Raw genomic sequence first — 23,967 nt, 5'->3', positions numbered from 1 at the left:
ATGTCAGACAGGATGAAGCTGAGATGTTTCATCTTCTCTTATTAATAAACGTCCATTCCTGCAGTTCAGACCTGCTTAACATTCCAAATAAAGTTGGGACGGTAAAGCATTTACTGCCGTTCCTTCTCGTTTTGGCACCGAGGACGCCGAGCGACGACGTGTTTCCGTTATTTTGTCCCGTTCTTTCTGCAAACACGTCTTAATGTGTGGAACAGTTCAGGGTTCAAGATTCTCCTCACGTCCTCTATCGGGGACAGAGCAGGACTGCAGCACGTTCTAAAGAATCCTGGGAGAGGGGCAATTTAGGGCTCGTAATAAGGTAAAAAAAATTCATTTCAAACAGGTGATTGTGATCATGGTTTGGTACAAAAGCAGCACCAGGAGAGGCTTCAGAGTCTCTGAGGAGCAAAGATGATCAGAGGATCCAGTTTGTCCACAAATGTGTGAGAAAATGATTCAAATGATTGAAAACGACGTTCCTCACAGAAATATTAGAAGAGATTTGCATGTTCTCCCTCTACAGAGCAGAATATCATTAAACCATTCAAGGAATCGGCAAAAGTAGAGGGTACGGGTGCTGGAGCGTCCTGCCTGCAGTCCTGCTCTGTCCCCGATAGAGGACGTGAGGAGAATCTTGAACCCTGAACTGTTTCACACATTAAGATGTGTCTGCAGGAAGAACGGGACAAAATAACGGAAACACGTCATCGCTCGGCGTCCTCGGTGCCCAAACGTCTCTTAAGTGTCGTGAGAAGGAACGGAGGCGGTACAGAGCGGTAAATGCTTTACCGTCCCAACTTTTACTGGAATGTTAAGCAGGTCTGAAATGCAGGAATGGATGTTTATTAATAGGAGAAGATGAAACATCTCAGGTTCATCCTGTCTCACATCACATCAACGTCACAGCAAATGAAATTTGCATTTTTATACCATTTTCGGATTCGGGGTTGTAGAATTGCAGTGACATCATGACTTTATAGTGTAAAAAAGCTCTAAATAATTCAGTTATGTTATAGTTAAAGATTATATGATGATTTTACGCTGCAGATCTTCCTTTATTATTTACTATCTGCATTAACAGATTGCAGTTCTGATTCTGTGCTCGGTTCAGGTAGCAGGATTTATTAGCTGCGTATAGAAATGACTGTACTGTGTGTGTGTGTGTGTGTCTGATAAGAAACGGTACTAATATTAATTTTTTATGTTATTCAGCTTGTTACGGCTGCTTTATAATGTGTTTATAATGTGTTTATAATGTGTTTATAAAATCTTTTTAATCACCAGGAATTGTCTCAGAGAATTAAAACAAACCAATGAGACACCAGTGAATGAATGATCAGATCTGGTGCTGTGATGCTTTCTGAAAGTCTGATGTGCTTGGTGTTATGACTTTGGCTGTTTGTTTTACCTGTTTTACTCCTCGCTGGTGTGAACTTTTACTCTTTTACTAAAGAATAATTAATGCTCTTTGTTTTAAAATGAAACTGAATAATAAATATGAACGTGAACAGATGAATGGAAGTGATGTCAGTCAGTGGTTTGAATGACGTGTACCTTCTACACAAGTTTTCTCTTGGATTCATCTCTTAATTTAGTCATATTCAATCCCTAATCTGATCAAGGAGAGCCGGATGACGTATGGAGAGACGCACTAAGCTGCATGCGACTCAATCAGGCACTCGGAACAGTTCCTGAGATCACATATCGACCTTCCCTCCATCGAACACGGTTGTGTTTGTGTGGACGCTTGGCCAGGTCGTGAGTTTAAATATTTTACAGGATTTTAAAGGGGTGCTGTGTTTTTTTGCAAACCTAAAACCACAACAATATAAACAATTAAAATTAACCACTGTCCTTAAATTAAGTAAAGAAATCTAGAATCGTACCTCTGTCCAGATATTAGAAATAACACACACACTCAACCGCTTATCCAATCAGGGTTGCCGGAGCCTATCCCAGCTTTTCAATGGGCGCAAGGCACACAGTAACACCCTGGATGGGGCGCCAGTCCCACACACACACTGTTTCACATCACTTTTCTGAACATTGGTGCAAACTTAGTGTTTGGTGTTTTTACTGCTTTAACACATCAGATTTAACTTCATCTAAAATTATTTTTACCCGGGGATGTAGGAAATGTGAAAACACCCACCCGCCCCCCTCCACTACAATCACAAATATGAATAAAAGCTTCAGTACATTTATACATGGCTTCCTGATGGACGTGCATTTGGTCATGTTTTAGATGACAACGGGTTTTGTGTTCCACCTTTGCTCAGAAACTGACAAGAGTCTAGCTGAACGTGTAAATACGCCACTCTGATGGAGTCACATGGTGTTTAGGGGTGCTTCAAAATACAAATCCTTCATACCCACCTATTCAATCAGGAATTCAATGAATAATTCGAATGACAGTAAAATGGACCAATCACATCACACCATTGCTCTAAATGGCTCTGAAAAGCATAAACTTTGGTTTTAACTAAAGTTGGTTTTCAGATATCTGTGATTATTAACATCTGTTTTAATTTTTGTTTTTGTGAAAGCAGTTACGTTAGGGCAGTTTAGCATATTAGGTTGTTGTAATGCTTCCTTCATGCCTAAACATCTCCTCCAGCACCTGACCCGACCCGTTTATCTGTAGTTCTGTAGTTCTGTGGTCTTTCTGAGAGCAATTTGGAGAAAAAAAAACCATCGACTGGATGTGTGGTGGTGGCTTCAGTGGTTAAAGTACTGGACTAGTAATCAAAAGGTTGCTGGTTCAAGCCAAGTTGACACTGTTGGACCCCTGAGTAAGACCCTTAACCCTCAATTCAAGTTGTATTCAGTCATAATTGTGGGTCGCTGAATGCTGTAAATGTCTGAACACTCTGATATATAAGGGTACAAACTGCTAACCTTACTAGTATAGAAAATAAACAATAAAACAGCTGTTTTAGTTTTACTGAACAAAAGTTGGAAGATGGAACCACTGATTTTGTGCCCCTTTGCTGTCTGGGATTCATTCTTCATGTGTTTTTGTTAAAAGGATGATTTTTAAAAGATAGTTCAACCAGGTTCTGTCAGAATTACTCACATTACATTTTACTCTTTAATGTTTGCACTATTTTATCAGTTTAATTTATGTTCCACTGTAAGGGTAGATGAGGGTAACTAGACAAAGTGCCCTAGGGAGTGTACAAGTGTGAATGGGACCAGTCCTAACCCCTTGCTGTCGTAGTGCATCATGGGTAGAGAGAAGGCAGTCTATAGGCTGACTCCTCACCCACGTGTGTGAGCACAGGAAGAGCTGGAGCTCAGCAACATGGCAGCACAGAGCACTCTCAGCGACTGACTTCTACTGCGGGGAGTAGTTTAGCACAGCGGGGAACGTGAACGCACCACGACCGCAGAGAACCCGGTGTGTTTAGTACAGTTCAGGTCAGAATGATTAAATCTCATATTAATTATATTATTATTATTATTCATTATTACAGGGATAATTAGGCCTGAAACGTGTTATAGTGGAACTGTTTTAACCACATGCTGACCGAAAGCTTTACAACAAAACTTCTATTCTTAAACTCACGTGTAACTGTAACAATCAGTAGGCAGTGTGCACAAAATGACAGGGTTCACATGGACTAAATCTAATGTAGAAATACTTCTCTAACTATTAGAGCTGTTTGTTATTGTAAGAACATGTAAAACTTTTAAACTTAGTAAATCTGAAGAGTTTCAGTGCTGATTTATTTATGAATCGTGCTACGTTTCACACCAAGCGTGCAGCGTTCATTAAATGCATAGACAGGCGATTCTAAAAACAAACATGTCGCCATGCAGTACAGCAGCACTCGCTTTTATGATTCCATTTCCAGAAATAAAAACATTTTCTAGTGTAGGAGTTATTTTCTGTCGTGTTTCTTATAATAATAGCATACTCCCCACCGGTTCTAATAATAATAGAGATGTTGAACATCTTTAGATGTCATGTTTAGCATAGCAGCATGCTACTGTAGTTTTTCCACGTTGTGGTTTTAAAAATCCTTTAGAACCAGGTCAGTTTCATTAGTAAAGATAAATAATCATATTCCTAACTTTATACTTCCAGAATAAAGACGTAATTTAGTTTACAGGTGTAAAATATATCGTTCTTAACAGGTCCTGTCAGTGCTGGACTGTCTGATGACATGATGGTGTAACTTCAGTGTTTCATTCATTCCAGATTTATTATTCAATTTTTAGTAATTATATCAATATCTAATAGGAATACAGTATATTCTGTTATACTAAATGAAGCAGTAATGTATTTATAATGTATTTATAATGTATTCCAGGTAAGGTTTGGGAATGTCATCAGTCCATGGCTGGCCACTGTTTCCCCAGGATCTCTGTCCTCACCCACTGTGTTCAGTTTCTTTATCAGAATTTCATGTTTGGATTGAATAGTTTGCACAGATACCAGAGCCATTCATCAATCTAAGTGGTTCCTTTTTGTGGAAATATAACACCAACCCCCTGGAATCATGACCACCTTGATTCTTGGGAACAGGTCCATGTTTACATGATTTATTGTATTGATTGTGTTGATTTATCAGCTACATGTTTATGTCTGAAGTCTCCCGTTCAACCACATCCTAAATGTGCGGTACTGGATTAGGATCTGGTGACCGGGGAGCCTGTTGTATGTGAGGCAGGCACCGATCCCATTCTCGGTATCGATCCGATATTGGCCCAAATCACTGGATCGGATATCGGAAGGAAAAAAAATGTGTAATCAGATCTGATACTGTTGCTTAATGTAAATAACACAATGTAAATAAGGATAACACACAAAGATGCATTCCAACAGAGTGCCGCTTATTGCCACTCACGCTTGACGACACCATTAACATGTTCCACTGATCAACAACTCATCCACAACTGCCATTCAGAAATGAAAACACACTGATCTACTTAAACTTTTAACATTTTAAACAATCCGGCCACAATAAAAATGGCTTTATAGATGATAAATCGCTCGACTGAGATAAAGACCATATCTTGTCCCAGCTTGGAGATCTCTCACATCCTCAACGATTAATCCATTAGTGTTATGAAATAAAACAAACTCCACCATTTCCAATTTTCCTCTTGAAAATTTAGCAGGTTTTTAATAAGCGTTCTTTGATTTTTAATCATCTAAAAAGTGACTTTAACTTTAACAAGAAATTTAAACTCTGTGTCAATTCTAATCCGTCCATCGTGTTTGATTGACATCCACATCTTCCAATTGTGGACACTTTTGTTAAACAAGCCAAAACTGCTGCTAAATGTTGTGTGTGTAAAAGTGAAAATAAAAACTGCAGTTCTGTAGAAGTGTGATGTAGCTTCTGTATTCATTTATTTAGAACGTTAGTTACACAGTCTAAGCATCGTTATTTAGTTAACTAGTTTACCCATGGTGCATTGAGATGTGTATCATTACTGCTTAGTTTGAAAGGAGAAGTGACAGTATCGGATTGGTATCGGTATCGGCTGATACTTAATTTGCAATATCGGTATCGGACATAAAAAAGTGGTATCGAGCCAGTCCTAGTCGTATGTAGCTTCAGATTCCTGGTTTTGGTTAGCAGAAGTGATCCCAACCTGAGCTGCTTCTGTTGTAGGACACCGCCTCAAGCTTTAATGTCCTGTAGTGAGGGGTTATCGTGGCCCTTCAGCTCAAATCAGTCCGGCTGTTCCCTCATTATCAGGGTGTTTCTGTCACCGAATGTTTTAGGGTTTTCCCTCCAATAGCAAAGAAACAACAACGCAGTCAGAATCGCTCGGATGATATTTTCCCCCATTTTGATGTTTGATGTGAACTAATGCAATGGTTCTTAACCCAGGGCCACAGTCCACTACAGGGCCTCAGTGTGCCTGAAGTCACTTATTTGTTATACAAATACTCTGCCTATTCGGGCAGTGATCGACTGGTGCAAGGGTATGAGGGAGTGTCGGAAGGGATTCCTCATAATTGCTGCAGTTACTCCCTCTGCTGGCTGATCGATGGCGCTGCACAGACGGGAATAATGGAGATCTATGCGGGACTCTCCGTGCGTGATACGGATCTCCGTATGAACCCTGGTGCAGGTGAAAAGAAGCGGTCGGTGCTGCACACGTGTGAGGGCGTGTGTGTTAGTCACGACTCTCCTCAGTCAGTAGTCTGCAGCAGTAGAGGGGAAATATCATTGGGGAATTGGATCTGACGAAATGGTAGGAAAATGGGGGGGGGGGGGGGGGGGGGGGGGGTGCCATTTCTATCATAATACAACATCAAACTTCAGTTCTAAAGTGCTGCTGAAATAAAATATAGTCAATAACTGACTGTGTGTGTTGTTAGGTTTTGCATGCTGTGCTGTGAGCCTGTCAGCGGTTCTCTGATCCCCGGTTTGCCGTCAGTAGGGGCGCTGGACGTTTCCTCCCTGCTCTTCCACGATGGCCAGCGAAGAGGACGACCCCATTATACAGGAGGTACGGGCGTGGTTCCTATCCTTCGCCCCCTTTCTGTTATCTCTGCTTTGGTAAAAGTGTGACGGAATCTTTTGATCTGACGTTTTTTTTCTGGCTGTTGTTAGATCGACGTGTACCTCGCCAAAAGTCTGGTGGATAAGCTGTACCTGTTCCAGGTGAGAGTTCCGTGTTCTGGCTGTTCTGACTGTTTTCATCTCTTAGTTTTATCGTTTGTGTTTACACTTATTAAAATGTCGTTCTTGCAGTATCCCGTCCGTCCTGCCACCATGAGCTACGACGACTTCGCTCATTTATCTGCCAGAATTAAACCCAAGCAGCAGAAGGTGAGTACACGTTTAAAACCAGCGTTTTTATCTCTGCTAGACCTTTAAAACCTGCGTTTGTTTCTCTAGACTTTTAAAAACAGCGTTTTTATCTCCACTAGATCTTTAACACCAGTGTTTTTGTCTCTGTTAGATCTTTAAAACAAGTTATCTTCTCTAGACGTTTAAAACCAGCGTTTTTTATCTTCTTTAGAGCTTTAAAACCAGCATTTTAATTTTTGCTAGACCTTTAGATGCGGTGGAATTGATTTATATCGCGTTGTTCTCCGTTTGCATGTGCAGGTCGACCTCGAGGTGGCCATCGACACCACGAGTCCCAACTACTGTCGCAGTAAAGGCGAGCAGATCGCCCTGAACGTGGACGGCACGACTTTGGAGGACTCCAGCACTTACTCTGTGTACGTCGTTTATCTGTGTACGCCCGTTTTACCTCGCGATACGTTTCCGATCGACCCGTGACGAGTTTGTTTTGTTTTTTGTTTCCAGTAAAATGATGGACAAGCAAACGTTCTCGTCCATACAGGCGACTACCAACACCAGTCGCTACGCCGCCGCGGTGTTCCATAAAGGTAATGATAATTGTAATTATTAATGATATGAGCTAACGTGACGCTGACTGACGCCGTGTGTCGTCGACAGGAGAGCTTCATCTCACGCCCCTACAGGGGATCCTTCAGATGAGACCCAGCTTCTCTTATCTGGATAAAGCTGACGTGAAACATAAAGAGAGGGAGGCGGCTAACGAAGGTAAGTCATATCCGATTCCCCAGTACCTTATCCCCTGTCTCTGTGCAGCGGCATCGATCAGCCAGCAGAGGGCGTCAATGCTGAAGTGATGAGGAATCTCCTCCGCCGGAGTTGCACCCTCCTCATAACTGCAGCATTGACGCCCTCTGCTGGCTGATCGATGCCGCTGCACAGAGACCTTCGCACCAGCTGGTCATTCTTTGAAACTTTGAATAGTGTTATGACCTGTAGATGGTAAAACCCTTGATCTTAATTGTCGTACTTTGTTAACGATTCGTTTCCCGGGTGTTTGTTTGCCGTTACAGCTGGAGACTCGTCTCAGGATGAAGCAGAAGACGACGTGAAGCAGATCACCGTAAGACCTTCTAACATCATTCACTGCAGGATTGGGTGTTTGTGTATCTAACAGTTCTTTTCATCTTCTTGTGTGAAGGTTCGGTTTTCCAGACCGGAGTCCGAACAGGCTCGTCAGCGCCGGATCCAGTCCTACGAGTTCCTGCAGAAGAAACAGGCAGAAGAACCCTGGGTCCATTTACATTACCACGGTCTAAAGGTAAAGGTTATATAAACCCGGACGTCCACACAGATTTGATTGTCTGATGGGGTCGATGTTTGAAACTCTTCCACGGATTGTCGCCCTGTCCAGGACCCGCCACGCCCCTGACCATTATGAATCAGTAGATGAAAATGAAATGACTCTTTCGTGTCTCCGTCTCTCGTCCTCATGTGTGTTCGTCTGTGTGCAGGACGGCCGATCAGAACATGAACGTCAGTATCTGTACTGCCAAGCCATGGATTCTCACGAGAACACGGAGCTGGTGAAAACACCCAGGTAATTACGGAGAGAGCCACGACGTGATGCTCAGTCAGGGTTCTCATTCATGTTTCAGGCCTCGTCTCATTACGTTTTACACCTGTTTTACTGAATTCTGTTTATTGAAGTGGGTTGATTCTGGGTGGATTTAAACATGATGCACCTAATCAATATTTTCTTCCTGCAGTGAGTATCTCGCCATGCTTATGCCTCCACTCGCAGAGGAAAAGACGTAAGAGTTTATTCTGCTACCTCATTTTAACACTGCTGTTATTTTTCTGTCACTGTTTGTAATCTTTAATTCTTTATTTTTTAATTTTTTTTATTGTTTATTATAATTAGTTTGTTTTTTGAGTTTTTATTATAATATTATTTTAATTATTTAATTAATTGTTTATTTTTGTTATTATTGATTTTTGTCATTATTTTTCTTAATATTGTCATTATTTTTTATTTTCTATAATTATAATTTTTATATTTATTATTAGAATTATCGTTGTTGTATTTTTATTATTTTATTATCTCTGATTGAAATTTTATTTGTAACTGTATAGTAATTTATTTATATTGTAAACTTGTGTCTTATTATGTTTGTTTTATTTTAATTTATTATTGTTCTTTTTATTATTTAATATATTTTTTATTTTTATAATCATTGTTTTTTTATTTATTATTATTGCCATTATTTTGTATAATTTATTGTTTTTATTATATTGTTTTGTTATTATTATTATTATTATCATTATTATTATTATTTTATTTATTATAATTATTATATTATTATTATCAATCATTATTATTATTAAAGTTATTATCATTAATATTATTATTATATTTATTATTATTAATATCATTAATATTATAATAATTATTATTATATTTATTATTATTATTATTATTATGTTTAATATTATTATGATTATTATTCTCAGAACGAGGCCGGTGGGCCCCAGTAACGTTCTCTCCATGGCTCAGTTAAGAACGCTGCCGCTGGGTGATCAGGTGAAGACCCTGATGAAGAACGGTAGGTTGAAGTTACAAATTTTTTCTACCACCAGCTCTCTGATGTAAATGTATTTATTATTAATTATTATTTGTTGTGATGTGTGTTTAGTTAAGGTGATGCCATACGCCAATCTGATGGGGCTGCTGGCATCGGGCACTGACTCCACCGCAGTACTGCGCTGCATCCAGCAGGTGGCGATGCTCGTTCAGGGGAACTGGGTGGTCAAGAGGTGAGAGGGTTCAATAAGTCCACTACACATGATTCTGGACTGTAACTGCTCATATTTGTGTTAGTAATGATGAGGATAAGGGGTTTGGGATGATTTAACTGATGCTTTAGGGCAGAATGCTGATTGTTATTTAATTATTTGTTATTTGGAGGATTGTTTGAAAAATGTAATTAACATGCTAAAATAACTTGATTTGCTTTTTACAGGTATAAGACAGTTAAACTGGGAGGAAATACCAATAAAATCTTTGTTTTTCAGTGATGTTTTGTATCCCAAGTCCACCTGCAGTCCCCACAGTGGTGTTCCTGCAGAAGTGCTGTGTAGAGGCCGTGACTTTGTGGTGAGTTACACTAAACATAAAACTTAACAGAGATTATTTTTGGAATGTGAAAGCATGAACGCGTCTCAGTTACACTCAGTGTTCCCTGTGCTGTTTGTTTTAGATGTGGAGGTTCACACATGAGCGCTCACTGATGAGAAAAGAAGTTACAGCCGTTATAAAGGTCAGTGTGATTCTCTCCAGGTACGTCCAGGTGATGTCCAGGTGTTCTGCTCACACTTCTGCTCCCCTGATTGTGTGCAGTTGCCCCCCGAGGACGTGAAGGACTTCCTGGAGCAAATGGCCGTACCCCGAGCGAACCGAGGCTGGGATTTCCTGCTGCCCACCGACCACGACTTCATCAAGAAGCACCCGGACGTGGCTCAGAGACAACACATGCTGTGGCTGGGCATCCAGAACAAGTAGCACCTAAAATTCCTCTGTTTACAGATAAAGTGCTGGTGTTCAGTGTTCGGTCAGATTTTCATTGTTTGATTGTGTTGCTGCAGGTTGGAAAAGGTGTTTAACTTCTCGAAGGAGGACTTCCTGCAGAAGAAATCATCTCGCAGCGGTAATGATCTGATCTAGGGTTAGATACAGTGAGAGTAGAAGCAGTTTCTGAGAGGAGCAAATTTAGTAGGGACCTACCTATTGTATATAAATGTACGTGTATATATAGAGACAGATATATACTGTATATAGATTTACCATAAAAAACTTTTTTTTTTTTTATTGGCTGCTCGGGCGTCTACACAGATTATTGTCTGAGGGAGTCGATGATCGAAATTCTTCCACAGATTCGTCACTGTGTCCGGTACCTGCCACGCCCCTGACCATTATAAAGCACTGTACCCTGTTTTTGGTGTTTGTTTTCCTGTGTGTCCTGCAGAGAAGAGCAAACATTTAAAGGACGTTTTATTTTCGGCTGGGCTGAGCGGCCACATGAACAACGATTGGCCACCATCTACCATCAGGAGGAATCTCGGACGAGTCTGTCCGGTCTCCCGAACTATGTTTAGTCACGAAAACACACGTGAGAAGTGACGAGGGGTTTAATGATACCACGTCCAACAATACCCGCCAACAATAAGCGAGAGATCAGGGCTGTGTGTGTGCTGATGTGCAGCGTAAAGTCAACGAGGAAAAATAAATGAATCCGAGTGGATTTGGCTACGTGACCAGCAGGGGGCGTCTGTTCTGTTCTGTTCTGTTCTGTAGTGAGTTAGAGGTTGGAACGTTGGTGTTATGGTTTGGCATGAACGATAAGGTCATAAATACTGTAAAACTTGTGTGTGTGCTGATGTATTCTGATAGAAACTATATTACACCCCTGTACCACGTTTTTACACTCCTCCCTCGGGTTTCCCCTCACCCCGTATCCTGCGTTCTCATTGGCTGTAGTTCCACACAGCACTCGCTGCCAGTCGGCCGACTGATCCAGATATTTGACATGCTAGATATTTTTCTCGAGTCGGATCGAGGGGTTTAAGAGTTCACACACACCGATCGAGAGCCGAGTTTTGATCCCTGAGCGAATGCCAAGTTGCTTCCGAGCCGCCACATCTAGCAACGACCAGCGAAAATCAGGCCACTGGTGTAGAGCAGCGGTCCCTAACTATTTGTGCACCACAGACCGGTTTCATATAAGATATAAAGAGTGTAAACATGATGATTAAATCCAAATAAACAAACAAACGACAATCTTTCTGTGCGGCCCGATAAGAAATGACCCACGGACTGGTACCGGTCTGTGACCTGGTGGTTGGGGACCACTGGTGTAGACCACATCAGCTACAGTGTGATGATTTAAAGGTGCAGATCTGTGAATATCATCCCGACCGCCGCCTGTTCATCATGTTTTCATCACCTATAATCATGTTCTACGTTTCTCAGAACCCGTTCACGTCAGCGGTGAGCAGCGTCTGAAGACGGCCCGAGAGAACGCCCAGACTCACCACACCACCCTGCAGAGGGACCTGGATGCCCGGAGGTTAAAGGCGTCGTCCTCCGCCCCACCCAGCGCCGAGGTGCGAATCAAAGAAGAACCCGTGAGCGACCCCGAGGAGTCCATGGACACGTCCGGTTCCGTCCCGAACGGAGCTCACAACGGCTACCCCTCATCCGACTCCCCTAACAGAGAGCCCGGGGCCCCTCAGACTCCCACCCCGGAGCTCCGGGACTTTGTACGGAACACTTTCAGGAAACACCACGTGCTGTGCCTCAGCGAGGTGAAGCGGCTCTTCAACCTGCACCTGGCCAGCCTGCCCACGGGACACGGGCGCTTCGGACACGTGACTGACCGCATGCTGCACGACACCGTCCTCCACTGCGACTGCAAACAGATCCTAGTGCCTGTGAGTACAGCTGCACGTACACGAGCACATACAGTCAGTGTAGGATCATCTCTGCTCTCTATAGATACACTATACAGCCAGAAGTATTGGGACGCCTGACCGTGAGCTGGTCTGACGTCTCGTTTAAAAACAACCTATTGACCTCTGTGTGATCTTTAAGCTAGAACAACAGCCTCAGACTTTATAGCGTGTGTGTCTGTGTGTGGGAATTTGTGCCCGTTCAGTAGCACAAACGATGGCGGTATTTGTACGGCTGTGCACTGATTCTCAGTCGGTGTTCCGGTTCATCCCAGAGCTGTTGAGTGGCTGAGCTCAGGACACTGAATCTTCTTTACACCCAACATAGGGCCTTCCCTAAACTGTTGCTGCATAGCCAGAAGCATGTGATGTCCTTTATATGATTGATTTATTACACCTGTTAGAGACAGTTGAGGCGTCCAGATACTTTTGGCTACAGTATATTTGGGTGGTGGGTCATTTTAGCACCGCAGTGACATTAACATGGTGTTAGTCTAGCAGGTGCAGCAGTGTTGTTGGGATTTTACATGTCTCAGCGTCAATGCTGGAAGGAGAACAGAGATGTAAATGGACTAACTAAGAGGCAAGTGAGTATAAACAGCAATTAAAATCCCAACAACACTGCTGCACCTAATATTCTCGTACCTGGACATCACACACTACTGTGCCACACCCTACATCGTGACTTTACGTTTTGGGAGGGAGTATTTTAAGTCCTTATTATTATGCACCTTAATCTGGTCTTATGAGTCCAGGGTGTCGTCCATTGTTTTTTGGTAAGAGCGTTTATTTATTCAGGTGCTCTGAATAGAAGCAGAAGCTCATTACTGGTTTAGACACGCCTAATTCCCCTGGGTGTAAAGCCCTGTCGTTTAATCCAGACCGACTGTGTTTGTGTGTTCTGATCTAATCCTTCAGTTCTGCTTCTCAGTCCTGCAACGTACAAACCCGGTTTCCAGAAACAGTTGGGACGTTCAGTAACACGCAATAAAGAGAAGAACGTGTGATGTTTCATTCTCTTTAATCTTTATTTACCTGATGAAAGTAGAATAAATAATAAAGGTGGATCCTCTCTTTATTCCTGATCATGATTCTTTACCTGGGTCGTGTATCACAGCTTGTTGGGAAGTTGGGGATATTTTAGCTTGGAGTGTTAAGGGCCTTGCTCAAGGGTCCAACAGTGGCTGCATGGCAGAGCCAGGATTCGAACCCAGAGTCTTCTGATTGATAGCGCGAAGCTCCACCCACTAGGATCCCAAAGTACATGCAGTGATGGAATAACACGTGTGGTTGATGGTGTCAGAAGTGATGTATATCTATAAACAATGTATACATTAAGAGCTTGTAGTTTTGGATTTTATCACCTTTATTTATGTATGTATTTATATTTTGCTGTGCTTTGCAGTTTCCCCCTCAGAGCAGCGCTAGTGCAGACGAACAGAAAGTCTACGGTCTATGGGAGAGCGGTGAGACCTTCGATAAGGTGAGAGTGTGTGTGTGTGTTTGTATATGTGTGTGTATAAGTGAGTGTGTATCTGATATAACATGATGAGATCTCTGCTGGTTCCTGCAGCACCGTCAGGTTCTGTTCGAGATCTTTATGAAGAACTACCGCGTGAGGAGGAACGTGATTCAGTCGCGGCTCACGCAGGAACTCGGTGACGCCGTGACCAAGGCCGACGTGGACAAGCTGCTCAAGGTACCGTCTCGTCCTCATCAGACCCGCCGGGGGAGGGGGTTCGAACCTCCTCCTGTAAACAAGGTTGTGTGTTCACGTCCAGAGTTCTGCTCAGGTCTGAGCTTCAGTCAGGGTTCAGGTTCAGGAACCTTTAAAAGATCCCGACTATTAGTCCCAGTCCCCGAACACGGTGGCTGAGAGGTGTTTCCTAAACGTATAGAGAGCGTTCTTATATTTAAGTGTTTTATTAATTCACTTCATAATTAAAGTTATCATCTAATTATTAAAATCTATAATTAATTTATCATCACGTGCTGTCGGGCGTCTCATTTACAGTTTCAGCATTTAGCCGACGCTTTTATCCAGAAGGACTTACAGTACTGTGACAGTACAGTGTCTAAGCTGTTGAGGGTTAAGGGCCTTGCTCAAGGGCCCAATGGTGACAACCTGGCAGTGGTGGGGCTTGAACCTGCAACCTTTTGATTACTAGTCCAGTATTGTAACCACTAGGCTACAGTTGCCTTCAACGCAGGTCGTTCTGGTCTGCTTATTGTATCCGAGTTCAGGACTGGCACTGAGAGCGCACTTCCAATTGCCATGATTGTGTCTGTATGGACGCCCTACCGGCCGATAGTACCGCTAAGATTCAAACCCCGGTTCTCAGATGCACAGAGTAACGTGATAAACCATCATGCCAGCAGAGCATCCACATCCACTCATAATTATTCGTCTAACATGCTCATGATCAGGTGTCCACATACTTTGTGAGGGTCATAAGCCCTGGCTGTCCTGACCGGGGTCTCGGCGGCATGCCGTACCTCAGTACCAGATAAACGAGACCCTGGTGGGGTGTAAATGTTTGTTCTCTGTTCCAGGAGTGCTGCACCAGTTTAGGAGGAATGTGGTACCTGAAGGGCACCGTGCAGTCATGACAGTAGTGCAACCAACCCGAGGTGCCCTGAACCCGAGGGGTCGTGCCAATCGAACCCGTGTCCTGGTGAGTCCGGTGAGCTCTGCACGAGGAGACGAAGAGCCGAACCACGGATCTCTCACTGAAATCCCCCCCCCCCCCCCCCCCCGAGCTGAATCAGAACCACCCCGGAGGACCCGGAGGTTCCTGCTGCTCCAGGACGCTTCATTTCTCATTTTTGGTTTTTTGTTTGTTGTTTTTTTGCCTTTCTGGACGTTTAACCGACGGTAACCAAACCAGAAGATGTTAAAGAAACGTTCAGGATCATAAACGATTGACGGTCGGTGCTGGACGTGGCTCAGATCCTACACACGTCTTTAGTTCATTAATAAAAGAAAATTCTGTTTGTTTTCTAATCCAGGAGTAGAGTTCATTAATAAAGATGACTGGACTGTAATTTTATTTTGCTCCTGACTTTGGGATGGTTGTCGTGCTTTTGGTGCTTTCTGGGAACCGAAGGGTTAATAATGTTTATGAGCCTCGGCAGCTGATTTTTACATTCAACATTTCATTAGCAAATAAGAACCGCGCTGTGCTGTTCAGGATTAAAAAATCATGCATTCTGTTCCAGACCAATCGGTACGAACCACATTCCTACATTTCCACTGTAGTTTGTAAATAGAAACACATTTAGAATCTGATCCCTGTAACAGACTCCAAAAAGTCAGGACGGGGGCGTACAGGGGCGTGTCTCCCCCCCCCATCCCCCCTGTGTTCCATCAGCGTTCCTATTCATTCCACTTTTTAATGCGTGTGGAACTGAGGACACTGATTGTTGCTCCGTTCTTGTTCGATACGAGACTCCGGCTGTTCGACAGTCTGTGCTCGCCGTCGTCTGATTCTCCTCTTCGTGACGGGAGACAGATCTGGGCTGCAGGCAGGCCGCTCCAGCACACGCACTCTGTGTTTACGAAGTGTACAGAATGAGGCGTGGTGTCGCCCTGTTGAAATAGTCACGGATTTAATAAGGATCTCAGCACGTGACTCATTAAACTCCCAAAATATGCCTCCATGTTAGGGGTACCGTCACATATAAATAAACAGGTCACCCAGGACTGATGTTTGCTGTGGTACCTTTTGCTGATGAAAGTCTGGATGGTCCTTTCATCTTTGACACTGAACTGTGGACTCGTCTGACCGCAGCACTCGTGTCCACTGCCTTTCGGTCCATCTGAGATGATCTCGAGCCCAGAAAACTTGATGTACGGCTTTCTCTGTTACCCCTTTTCCACCAAAAAAACCATGGTTCTTGAACCGGTTCTGTTCGGGTTTCTCTGAACCTTGGTGTTCTGTAGAGAACCGACGCGCGTTTCCACCAGTTTTTGAGAACCAGGCAGCGTCATCATCGGTGGGCGTTACTTACTAAGAGTTAAGAGCGGTAACATCATCATGGTGGAGTGTGTAGATTATGTGTGAGCGTTTGTGCTGCTGTTACAGATGTTTGTTTTTACGTAAAAAGCATCGATCTAACTATCGGTGATAAGAAGACGTGACGTGTTTGTCTCAGTTGTTGTTTTATTTAGTTCATTAACGTGAGAAGAGTTTTGTGCTTCGGTTTCACCGCGACTCTCGGCGCAAATAAGCGATTTACTCAGCGCTCGGCTCGAGAGATAAAACATCATTAAAGTTCCACAACATGAACATTAATCTGTGTGAAATAAACATCAGATCTAGTCTATAATACCACGTGTACCTGTGTGTAACTGGATTTACTTCACGTGTGTTTATGCAGCTCGGGGAGATGAAAAAGCTTCACGCTTTATTTATCACGTTAAGCGAGTTTCGTTCTGTCCGGGTCACTTTTATCTCGTAATATCTCACAGTTCATCTTTTTAAAGGTGCTTTGAAAATATCAGCGGCAAACTGGTTCAAAATGTAATCAGGTGAAGTTTAAAAGATAAAAATTCAGCATTAAGCTCCATACGAGACCCCAGCTGACGCCATTGTTGCTGTCGCTATGCTGTACAACATGACGCGCCCACTGACGGACGTCACGGTTCGGGCTGAATAACCCAGTATCCTGTGGTGCCAGATTGACCCGCTAGTTCTCTGTCTGGAACCTCTTTTTTCCGGTGGAAACACGCGGAACCGGTTCAAAGTCACGTTTGGGAACCGGAACGGGCTCTGTGCTGCGTCGGTGGAAAAGGGTTACGTGTGTAATAGAGTTTCGGGTTGCATTTCTTGATGCAGCGGTGGACTGTGTTAAGTAACGACAATTTCTGAAGCACTTCTGAGCTCATGTGGCTGTGTTTATATTTGTCACACTGGTCTGAGGGTTCAAAGGTCATCCACATTCAACAGTGGTTTCCAGCTCTGCTCTACACAGAATGAACATATTCTATGATGTAATATGTACGGTAGATGGTAAAAGACATTGTTTGCAATTTTGAAGTGAAGAAAAGGTTGTTTTGAATTACTTGATAATTTTCTCATGTAGTTTGGAATACAGTGGTGAGCCACCACCCCCCTCTTGCTGGAAAAGACTTTGATGTTTGGTGTTTTGGCATCAAATGTAATTTTTGTTTAATATTTACAAAATACAATGAAGTTGGTCAGTAAAACTTAGTCACTTCATTGTACTTTTATAAGTTAAATAAAAGTTTAAGACAGTTGCTGCTCAGGTGGCTCAAACCCTAAATTAATAATAATAATTATTTAATTTCAAAAAATTTATTATTAAAAAAAATTATTTAATAATAATAGTTATTTAAAGCGTTTAACATGATCAGAACGTCACCAAACATTTATTCTTTATTATTATTCCTAATAAAGAGTGACCACTCAGTGACCAGCTTTATTTACTCCTGACTGGAAATAGAAACCCATCTACCTGTACTGGTTCTAACAGGGTTCCAGCTGATCAGGGTTCCTGGACCGGTGTGTGTTTGTACTCGAGTAATGAAACGTGTACTGATGAAGCTCTTCTGTACGTTACTTTGGAGGAGAAGCTTCTGATAAACGCCGTAAATGTACAAATGATTTAAATAAGAACGTTTACGTATTCAAATATACATTCATACAGTCGGTGCTGGATCAGGTTGCCTGATATTTCAGAAACACACACAAGCACTTTATTACACGTTTACATTTATGACATGTAGCAGATGCTTTTTTTATTCTACAGCAACTTACAATTCAAGCAATTGAGGATTAAGGGCCTTGCTCAGGGGTTGAACTGGCAACCTTCTGATTACTGGTTCATTAGAGTAACCACTAAGCTGCTGCTGCCCCATACATATCATAAACATTCATATGTGTGTAAGTATTATTATACAATGCTGGTAACGTCCTGGTACCACAGGATCCCCTTCAGAGGTCCAGGTCTCGGTGGGTCAGAGACGGCGGGGATTCCTCATAACTGCTGCAGTTACGCCCTCTGGTGGCTGATCGATGCCGCTGCACAGAGACCCTTGGTGTTCTGCTCCACCTGAGCGTGTTAAAATCACCTCTATTTATCCCAAACCTTAGATCCTCTTTGCTTTTTGGATGTGGGTGAAAATTTCACGGAAGAGCGTTTTGTATTCAGGGAGCTGGGCATCGTCCTGGGTTCCGACCCCTCCTGAGGGCGTCTGCACGGCCTTGTCGCTCTGTAAGCGCCCGCTCTGGAGTTGGCGCAGGAGTGCGTCGTATTCCTTCTGCAGGGCGCGGTACTGAGCGTCCACCTCGCTTAGCAGGGACACGCCACTACTCTCCACCGCCTCTAAACACCCGGCAGCATGAGCGGGCGTTTCCTTCGCCAGGCCCCGACACGCCGACTCCTCACTGCTGCAGCGCTTTAGCTTCGGCCTCGGTTGCCAGATCTCACACGTTTCCTCAGGTGAAGGGTAGAAAACCGTGCCGGGCAGCATCTCCGAGCCGGTACCGGAGCGCCCCCGCTGTTTCATTTCCACGACTTCAGTCTGTAATTCTGCCAGACGAACCTGGTAATCGTCCAGCAGTGCCAGGCGAGGCTGAAAGTCACGGATCTTCTGCGCCAGTTCCTCGACCTCGTGCTCGGCCGCCTCCCTCAGGCACCGTTCAGAGATCAGCCGGGTTTGCAGCACTTGTACAGAGGTCAGGAGGTTCGTGTGCTCCTCATCGTCTTCCTCGTCTTCCTCCACAGTCGACGCACCAGGAGATACTGAGCGCTCAGAGAGCGGGTACCTAAAATAAACGAAATACAAACCCTCAGACGGGCGTGTCTGCCTGAAGAATAGATGAAAATATTCTTTCCCATCATAAATGTTATTAATATATTACTGTATATATTTACGAGTCTGATTGGCCCCTGTCTGGCCGCTGTGGCTCCTCCAGTATCTCTGGTTCCTGTTTGGTCTTCAGGGTCTCGACCTCCTTCTGGAGCTCCTCAACCTGGACATGCAGGGCGTGTACCGTCTCCGTCAGTCTGTACAGCAGCGCAACAGAAATCTCCTTTATTAATACAATATACAATCAAACGTAATAACGGTGGAACCGGACGACCACAGGAGCGCTGCTTCGGGTGGTGGACCATTCACAGCACAGTGTGTACAGTAATATGGATTTTGGCATGGTACTGCTGGCCTCTCTGCTGGTTCAGTTCCATCAAGTTGGGACGGGGGAAATTTAGGGCAACTAATGAGATAAAAAAAAAAAAAGTAATGATGTGATTTCAGTCATGGTTTGGTACAAAAGCAGAATCCAGGAAAGGCTGAGAGTCTCTGAGGAGCAAAGATGATCAGAGGATCCAGTTTATCCACAAATGTGTGAGAAAATGATTCAAATATTTAAAAGTGACGTTCCTCACAGAAAGATCGGAAGGGATTTGCATATTTCTCCCTCTACAGTGCAGAATATCATTAAACCATTCAAGGAATCTGGAGGAATTTCATTGCTTAAGGGTGACGGTGCGAGTCTAAGCTGAGCTCGGTGATCTCTGATCCCTCAGACGGCGGCACGTCAAGAATTATCGTTCATCAACAGCTGATAGAACAACATGGGCGGGGATTATTTTAGGTACGGGTGCTGGAGCGTCCTGCCTGCAGTCCTGCTCTGTCCCCGATAGAGGACGTGAGGAGAATCTTGAACCCTGAACTGTTCCACACATTAAGACGTGTTCGCAGGAAGAACGGGACAAAATAACGGAAACAAGTCATCGCTCTGCGTCCTCGGTGCCCAAACGTCTTTTAAGTGTCGTGAGAAGGAACGGAGACGGTACAGAGCGGTAAATGCTTTACTGTCCCAACTTTTTTTGGAAGATGAAACATCTGGTTACCTCTGGATCTTGATCTGATGTTGGTGTTTCTCCAGGACGAGTCTCTGTTTGCTCTGCTCCAGCTCTTCTGCGCTCGTGTTTAGCTGCTCGTTCACTTTGGCGTGCTGATCCATCACCGTCCTGAGCGTCTCCACCTGCTTGGTGAGATGCTAAAAAACACCAAATATTTTTCATCACCACAAACTGCTGCACATTTACATTATCTCAGTTTGAAGAAGCTCCAGTGTCCTGCACAGAGCCCTGAGCTCAGCCCCACTCAACAGCTCTGGGATGAACCGGAACACCGACTGATCGATCAGTGCCCGGCCATAAACATACAAATGCTGTCATGTTTTGACCGAAAGGGCACAAATTCCCACACACAGACTCCAAAGTCTAGTGAGAAGCTTTTCAGAAGAGCAGCTGTTCACTTAAAGTGTAGTGTGAAGAGTTGGCGCTCTGTCCAGGGTGCACCCGGTGTTTCTGGGTAGCTCTGGACCCACCACAAACTGGACCAGAATGAAGTGTGATGTAAAAATAAATGTCTACTATTAGGACTAGTACAGCATTAACCTGGTTAGGGTTGTGGTGGATCAGGGCTTGTCGTGGAAACACTGGTGCCAACTCTTCCACTTAGTCACATTTAGGGGCGCTATAGAGTCGCCAATACACCTACTGGCATGTATAAGAGCAGGCAAGGAAACCACACACGGAGCTCAGGAGCTCTGTGCCACCAACAAATGTCTACTATTAGGACTAGTACAGCATTAACCTGGTCAGGGTCACAGTGAGTCAGGGCTTGTCCTGGAAACACTGGCAGCAAATGATCGTATAGCATCAAACACCAACTCTTAGAGTCGCCAATACACCTACTGGCATGTATAACAGTAGGCAAGAAAACCACACACAGGGAGTTCTGAAGCTACCGATGCCAACCTGGGTACAATCTGATCATCTAAGCACCGTGCCACGCCCACATATATCAGATTATTGATGTTTTATCAGTAATAAACCCGTGTGGATCACTGATGATGTGATAACGCGCTCACAGTTCCTCGGTGTTTGTCGGTACCTCTATTTCCTTGAGCCGCTCCTGGTTTTCGGAACACATCTGGCGGACACTGTGCTCCAGCTCGTGATTCCTCTCCAGCAGGGTTTTACCCAGTTCAGCGGCCAAGTGAAGATCTGAGCACAGAAAGTTCTAGTGAGGAACGTTACATAAACATGCGACTGCCTATACAGGGTCTCTGTGCAGCGCCATCGAGGAGGGGATTCCTCATCACTGCTGCAGTTACGCCCTCTGCTGGCTGATCGAGGTGCTGCACAGAGACGGGGGATAACGGACTCTCCATGCGCGATACGGATCTCTGTATGAACCCTGGTGCAGGTGAAAAAAAGCGGCTGAGTGTTAGTCACGACCCTGCTCAGTCAGGAGTGGAGGGGAATTGGATATGACTAAATTGGGATAAAATTGTGGAAAGATAGGAGGATCCTGCCTAACTATAACTGAAATATAACGTTAATATAATATAATATATAATGTTCTTGTCACTGAACCACAAAGATTATTATTATTATTCAGCTCAGGTGTTTCAGTATTAAATGAATAATAGAAAATAAATAATATTAAATAAATAATATTAAATAAATCATGTAAAATAAATAATATAAAAATAATAATATAAAATAAATAATATAAAAATTATAATATAAAATAAATAATATAAAATAATTAATATCTGAATTAAAAATTTTAATTTTAGCTGATCTATGCATATTAGCTGAATGGTAAACTACACATTTATTAGCATTAGCAAAACTACACATTTGTTAGCTAAACTATAAATATTATATTAATTACACATAGATTAGTTAAATTATAAACTGTACATTTATTAGCTACACTACACACATTAATTGAACTACACATATTAGCTAAATGCTAAACTACATTTTAGCAATACATATTTATTAGCTGAATTAATATATTAGCTAAACTGAGGATGCTAGACTACATTTATTATGAATGATTATAAATAATAAAAATAATCTGGTTTAATTTAATATGTTTTATGGAGATGTAGTGAATATTTAAGTAAAGATTATTAAATGAAGTAAATAAAGTTTAAACACTGATTGTACATGCTATGCTAACACATTACTAAACGCTCAGTTAGCTCACAGCTCTGCCTCATAATAATAAAACTACAGAGATCAGAACCCATCAGATCAGAACCCATCTCACCACGTTCCAGATCCTGCTGGTGAAACCACGGTTCTTCATCTCTGTGTTCACACGGTTCCTCTGTCATCACGTCTGTTAGCATCTTCACTCAGGAGCGCCAGGAAAGAGCAGCGTAGCGACGCCGTTAATCTAGCAAAATATAACGTTATAAATAACGTTTATAACAATGGTTTATTTCAAATTCTTCTTCCTGTCAGTTAAGCTGCAAATGAGCTAAAGAGGACATCGGACCAGTGAGTGTGTGTGTGTGTGTGTGTGTGTGTGTGTGTGTGTGTGTGTGTGATTAGTTGAACGTGGCGTTGCTCTCTGTGCCACAGATAACCGTGATGTACTCAGACATTCCCAGTTTATCACTAAAGCCTCATTAGGATCCTCGTTAGGTGAGTGAACCTGAGAGATCTGAGTCCAGTACGAGTACCTGCTGCTTCTACATTTAGTTTTGGGGTTGATTTATGTAGGATGGACAAAATAATAAAAACCTTTAATTCTATTCCACATCCTGAATGGTGTGAGGTGAAATGTTGGAACGTTTCTTTAAGAAGAAATTCTTTTAAGTTCTTAATGCCGCAGGACGAGAAATTCTTCCCAGAGTAATAGCAGGTATCTGACACATCCTGTTTTTTGTTATTAATTTTAACTGAAGTAATTATTTATACTTGAGTAAAAGCAACAACACTTTTCTCTAACTCACTCCAGTAAACGTTGAAGTAACCCATAAGAAATCAACATTAATAAGTCAGTGTTTAAACACATCACATTCACGCTTAAGTGCTAGCAAAGCTCTGAAATTCTCTTTTTTGCCACATTGGAGTGTTCTCCAGAATAAACTGCTCATTTAAAGTCCTGACACTAAATTTTCAAACTAAGACACTGTTCTTGACACCGAAATCCCTTGACAGTCTTATTTCACTGAGTGCGTGAGGTAGCAAAGCAACCCCAAAATATTATTGAGCCTTCTTTATGTTAATCAGAAGGCAAACTGTTTTTAATGAAAGAAATAAAAAAATTTTGTTTTATATTTAATATTCATTTGTCCAAAGCACATTGTCTAAGAAGGTCTGTGTTTAGCCAACATGCATTTCAGTCAAATCTGGGCTTATTGTGTCTTCATTGTAGAAGAAGAGGATATCAATAATTATGGCCATGTGGCTGCAGCACCCACTGTTTCACAAGTTAATGTTACCTATATATGTTTAGCATTATTATTATTATTATTATTATTAGTAGTAGTAGTAGTAGTAATTTATGAATGTAATTATTACCGGAGACTGTGTGTGTATAAGATGCTCCACACCTCCAGGTTTGTTGGTTTCTGTGTGTGTGTTAAATCTGAAGGTTCTTGACAGGGTTTGTTCTCTGTGAGATGTTCCTCTGATCAGAATGTCTTCTCCGCTCGTGCTTGGAGCTTGGTTGGTGTTTTATGTGCCGGTTCTGATAGCAGTGAGAAGATTGTGGAATGGGAAGTATTTTAGAAGATCACTTTTCTGGGCTGTTTTTACCGTATTGATCAGCAGTGTGAAGTTTACAGGACAAGAACTTCAGCAGGTATTTTTTAATAAAAAAAAACTTGTTTGTTAA

At 42.7% G+C, this 23,967-nt stretch overlaps 2 protein-coding genes across 2 annotated transcripts; one reads left to right on the top strand and one right to left on the bottom strand.

The window, feature by feature from the left end:
• Positions 1–3,292: 3,292 nt before the first annotated feature.
• Positions 3,293–15,329, top strand: polr3e (polymerase (RNA) III (DNA directed) polypeptide E). Its single transcript, XM_063003347.1, has 21 exons — positions 3,293–3,420; positions 6,344–6,474; positions 6,579–6,629; positions 6,720–6,797; positions 7,080–7,195; positions 7,284–7,366; positions 7,437–7,544; positions 7,850–7,899; positions 7,978–8,097; positions 8,291–8,376; positions 8,546–8,590; positions 9,291–9,382; positions 9,473–9,593; positions 9,852–9,933; positions 10,037–10,096; positions 10,177–10,334; positions 10,422–10,483; positions 11,806–12,266; positions 13,690–13,767; positions 13,858–13,983; positions 14,838–15,329. Exons 2-21 carry the CDS (start codon positions 6,439–6,441, stop codon positions 14,892–14,894), a joined length of 2,070 nt encoding a protein of 689 aa, XP_062859417.1. The 5' UTR covers positions 3,293–3,420; positions 6,344–6,438; the 3' UTR covers positions 14,895–15,329.
• A 3,067-nt stretch (positions 15,330–18,396) lies between these two features.
• On the bottom strand, positions 18,397–22,471 carry cdr2b (cerebellar degeneration-related protein 2b). The gene is made up of 5 exons (XM_063004005.1): positions 22,390–22,471; positions 21,217–21,329; positions 20,166–20,314; positions 19,185–19,316; positions 18,397–19,075 (listed from the first exon to the last, which is right to left on the bottom strand). The coding sequence occupies exons 1-5, from the start codon at positions 22,469–22,471 to the stop codon at positions 18,397–18,399; spliced, it is 1,155 nt and encodes a 384-aa protein (XP_062860075.1).
• Positions 22,472–23,967: the final 1,496 nt, after the last annotated feature.

Source organism: Trichomycterus rosablanca, chromosome 10 (assembly GCF_030014385.1).
Source record: "Trichomycterus rosablanca isolate fTriRos1 chromosome 10, fTriRos1.hap1, whole genome shotgun sequence".
Lineage (NCBI taxonomy): Eukaryota > Metazoa > Chordata > Actinopteri > Siluriformes > Trichomycteridae > Trichomycterus > Trichomycterus rosablanca.
This window is presented reverse-complemented; position numbering and strand designations above follow the sequence as displayed.

Coding starts and splice junctions, on each gene's coding strand:
- polr3e (XM_063003347.1), top strand. CDS start 6,439: ATGGCCAGCGAAGAGGACGACCCCATTATACAGGAG. Junction 8,098..8,290: donor TACATTACCACGGTCTAAAG/GTAAAGGTTATA, acceptor GTCTGTGTGCAG/GACGGCCGATCAGAACATGA. Junction 8,591..9,290: donor CCACTCGCAGAGGAAAAGAC/GTAAGAGTTTAT, acceptor TATTATTCTCAG/AACGAGGCCGGTGGGCCCCA.
- cdr2b (XM_063004005.1), bottom strand. CDS start 22,471: ATGCTAACAGACGTGATGACAGAGGAACCGTGTGAACACAGAGATGAA. Junction 19,317..20,165: donor CATCAGATCAAGATCCAGAG/GTAACCAGATGT, acceptor GCTGCTGTACAG/ACTGACGGAGACGGTACACG. Junction 19,076..19,184: donor GACAGGGGCCAATCAGACTC/GTAAATATATAC, acceptor CGTTTATTTTAG/GTACCCGCTCTCTGAGCGCT.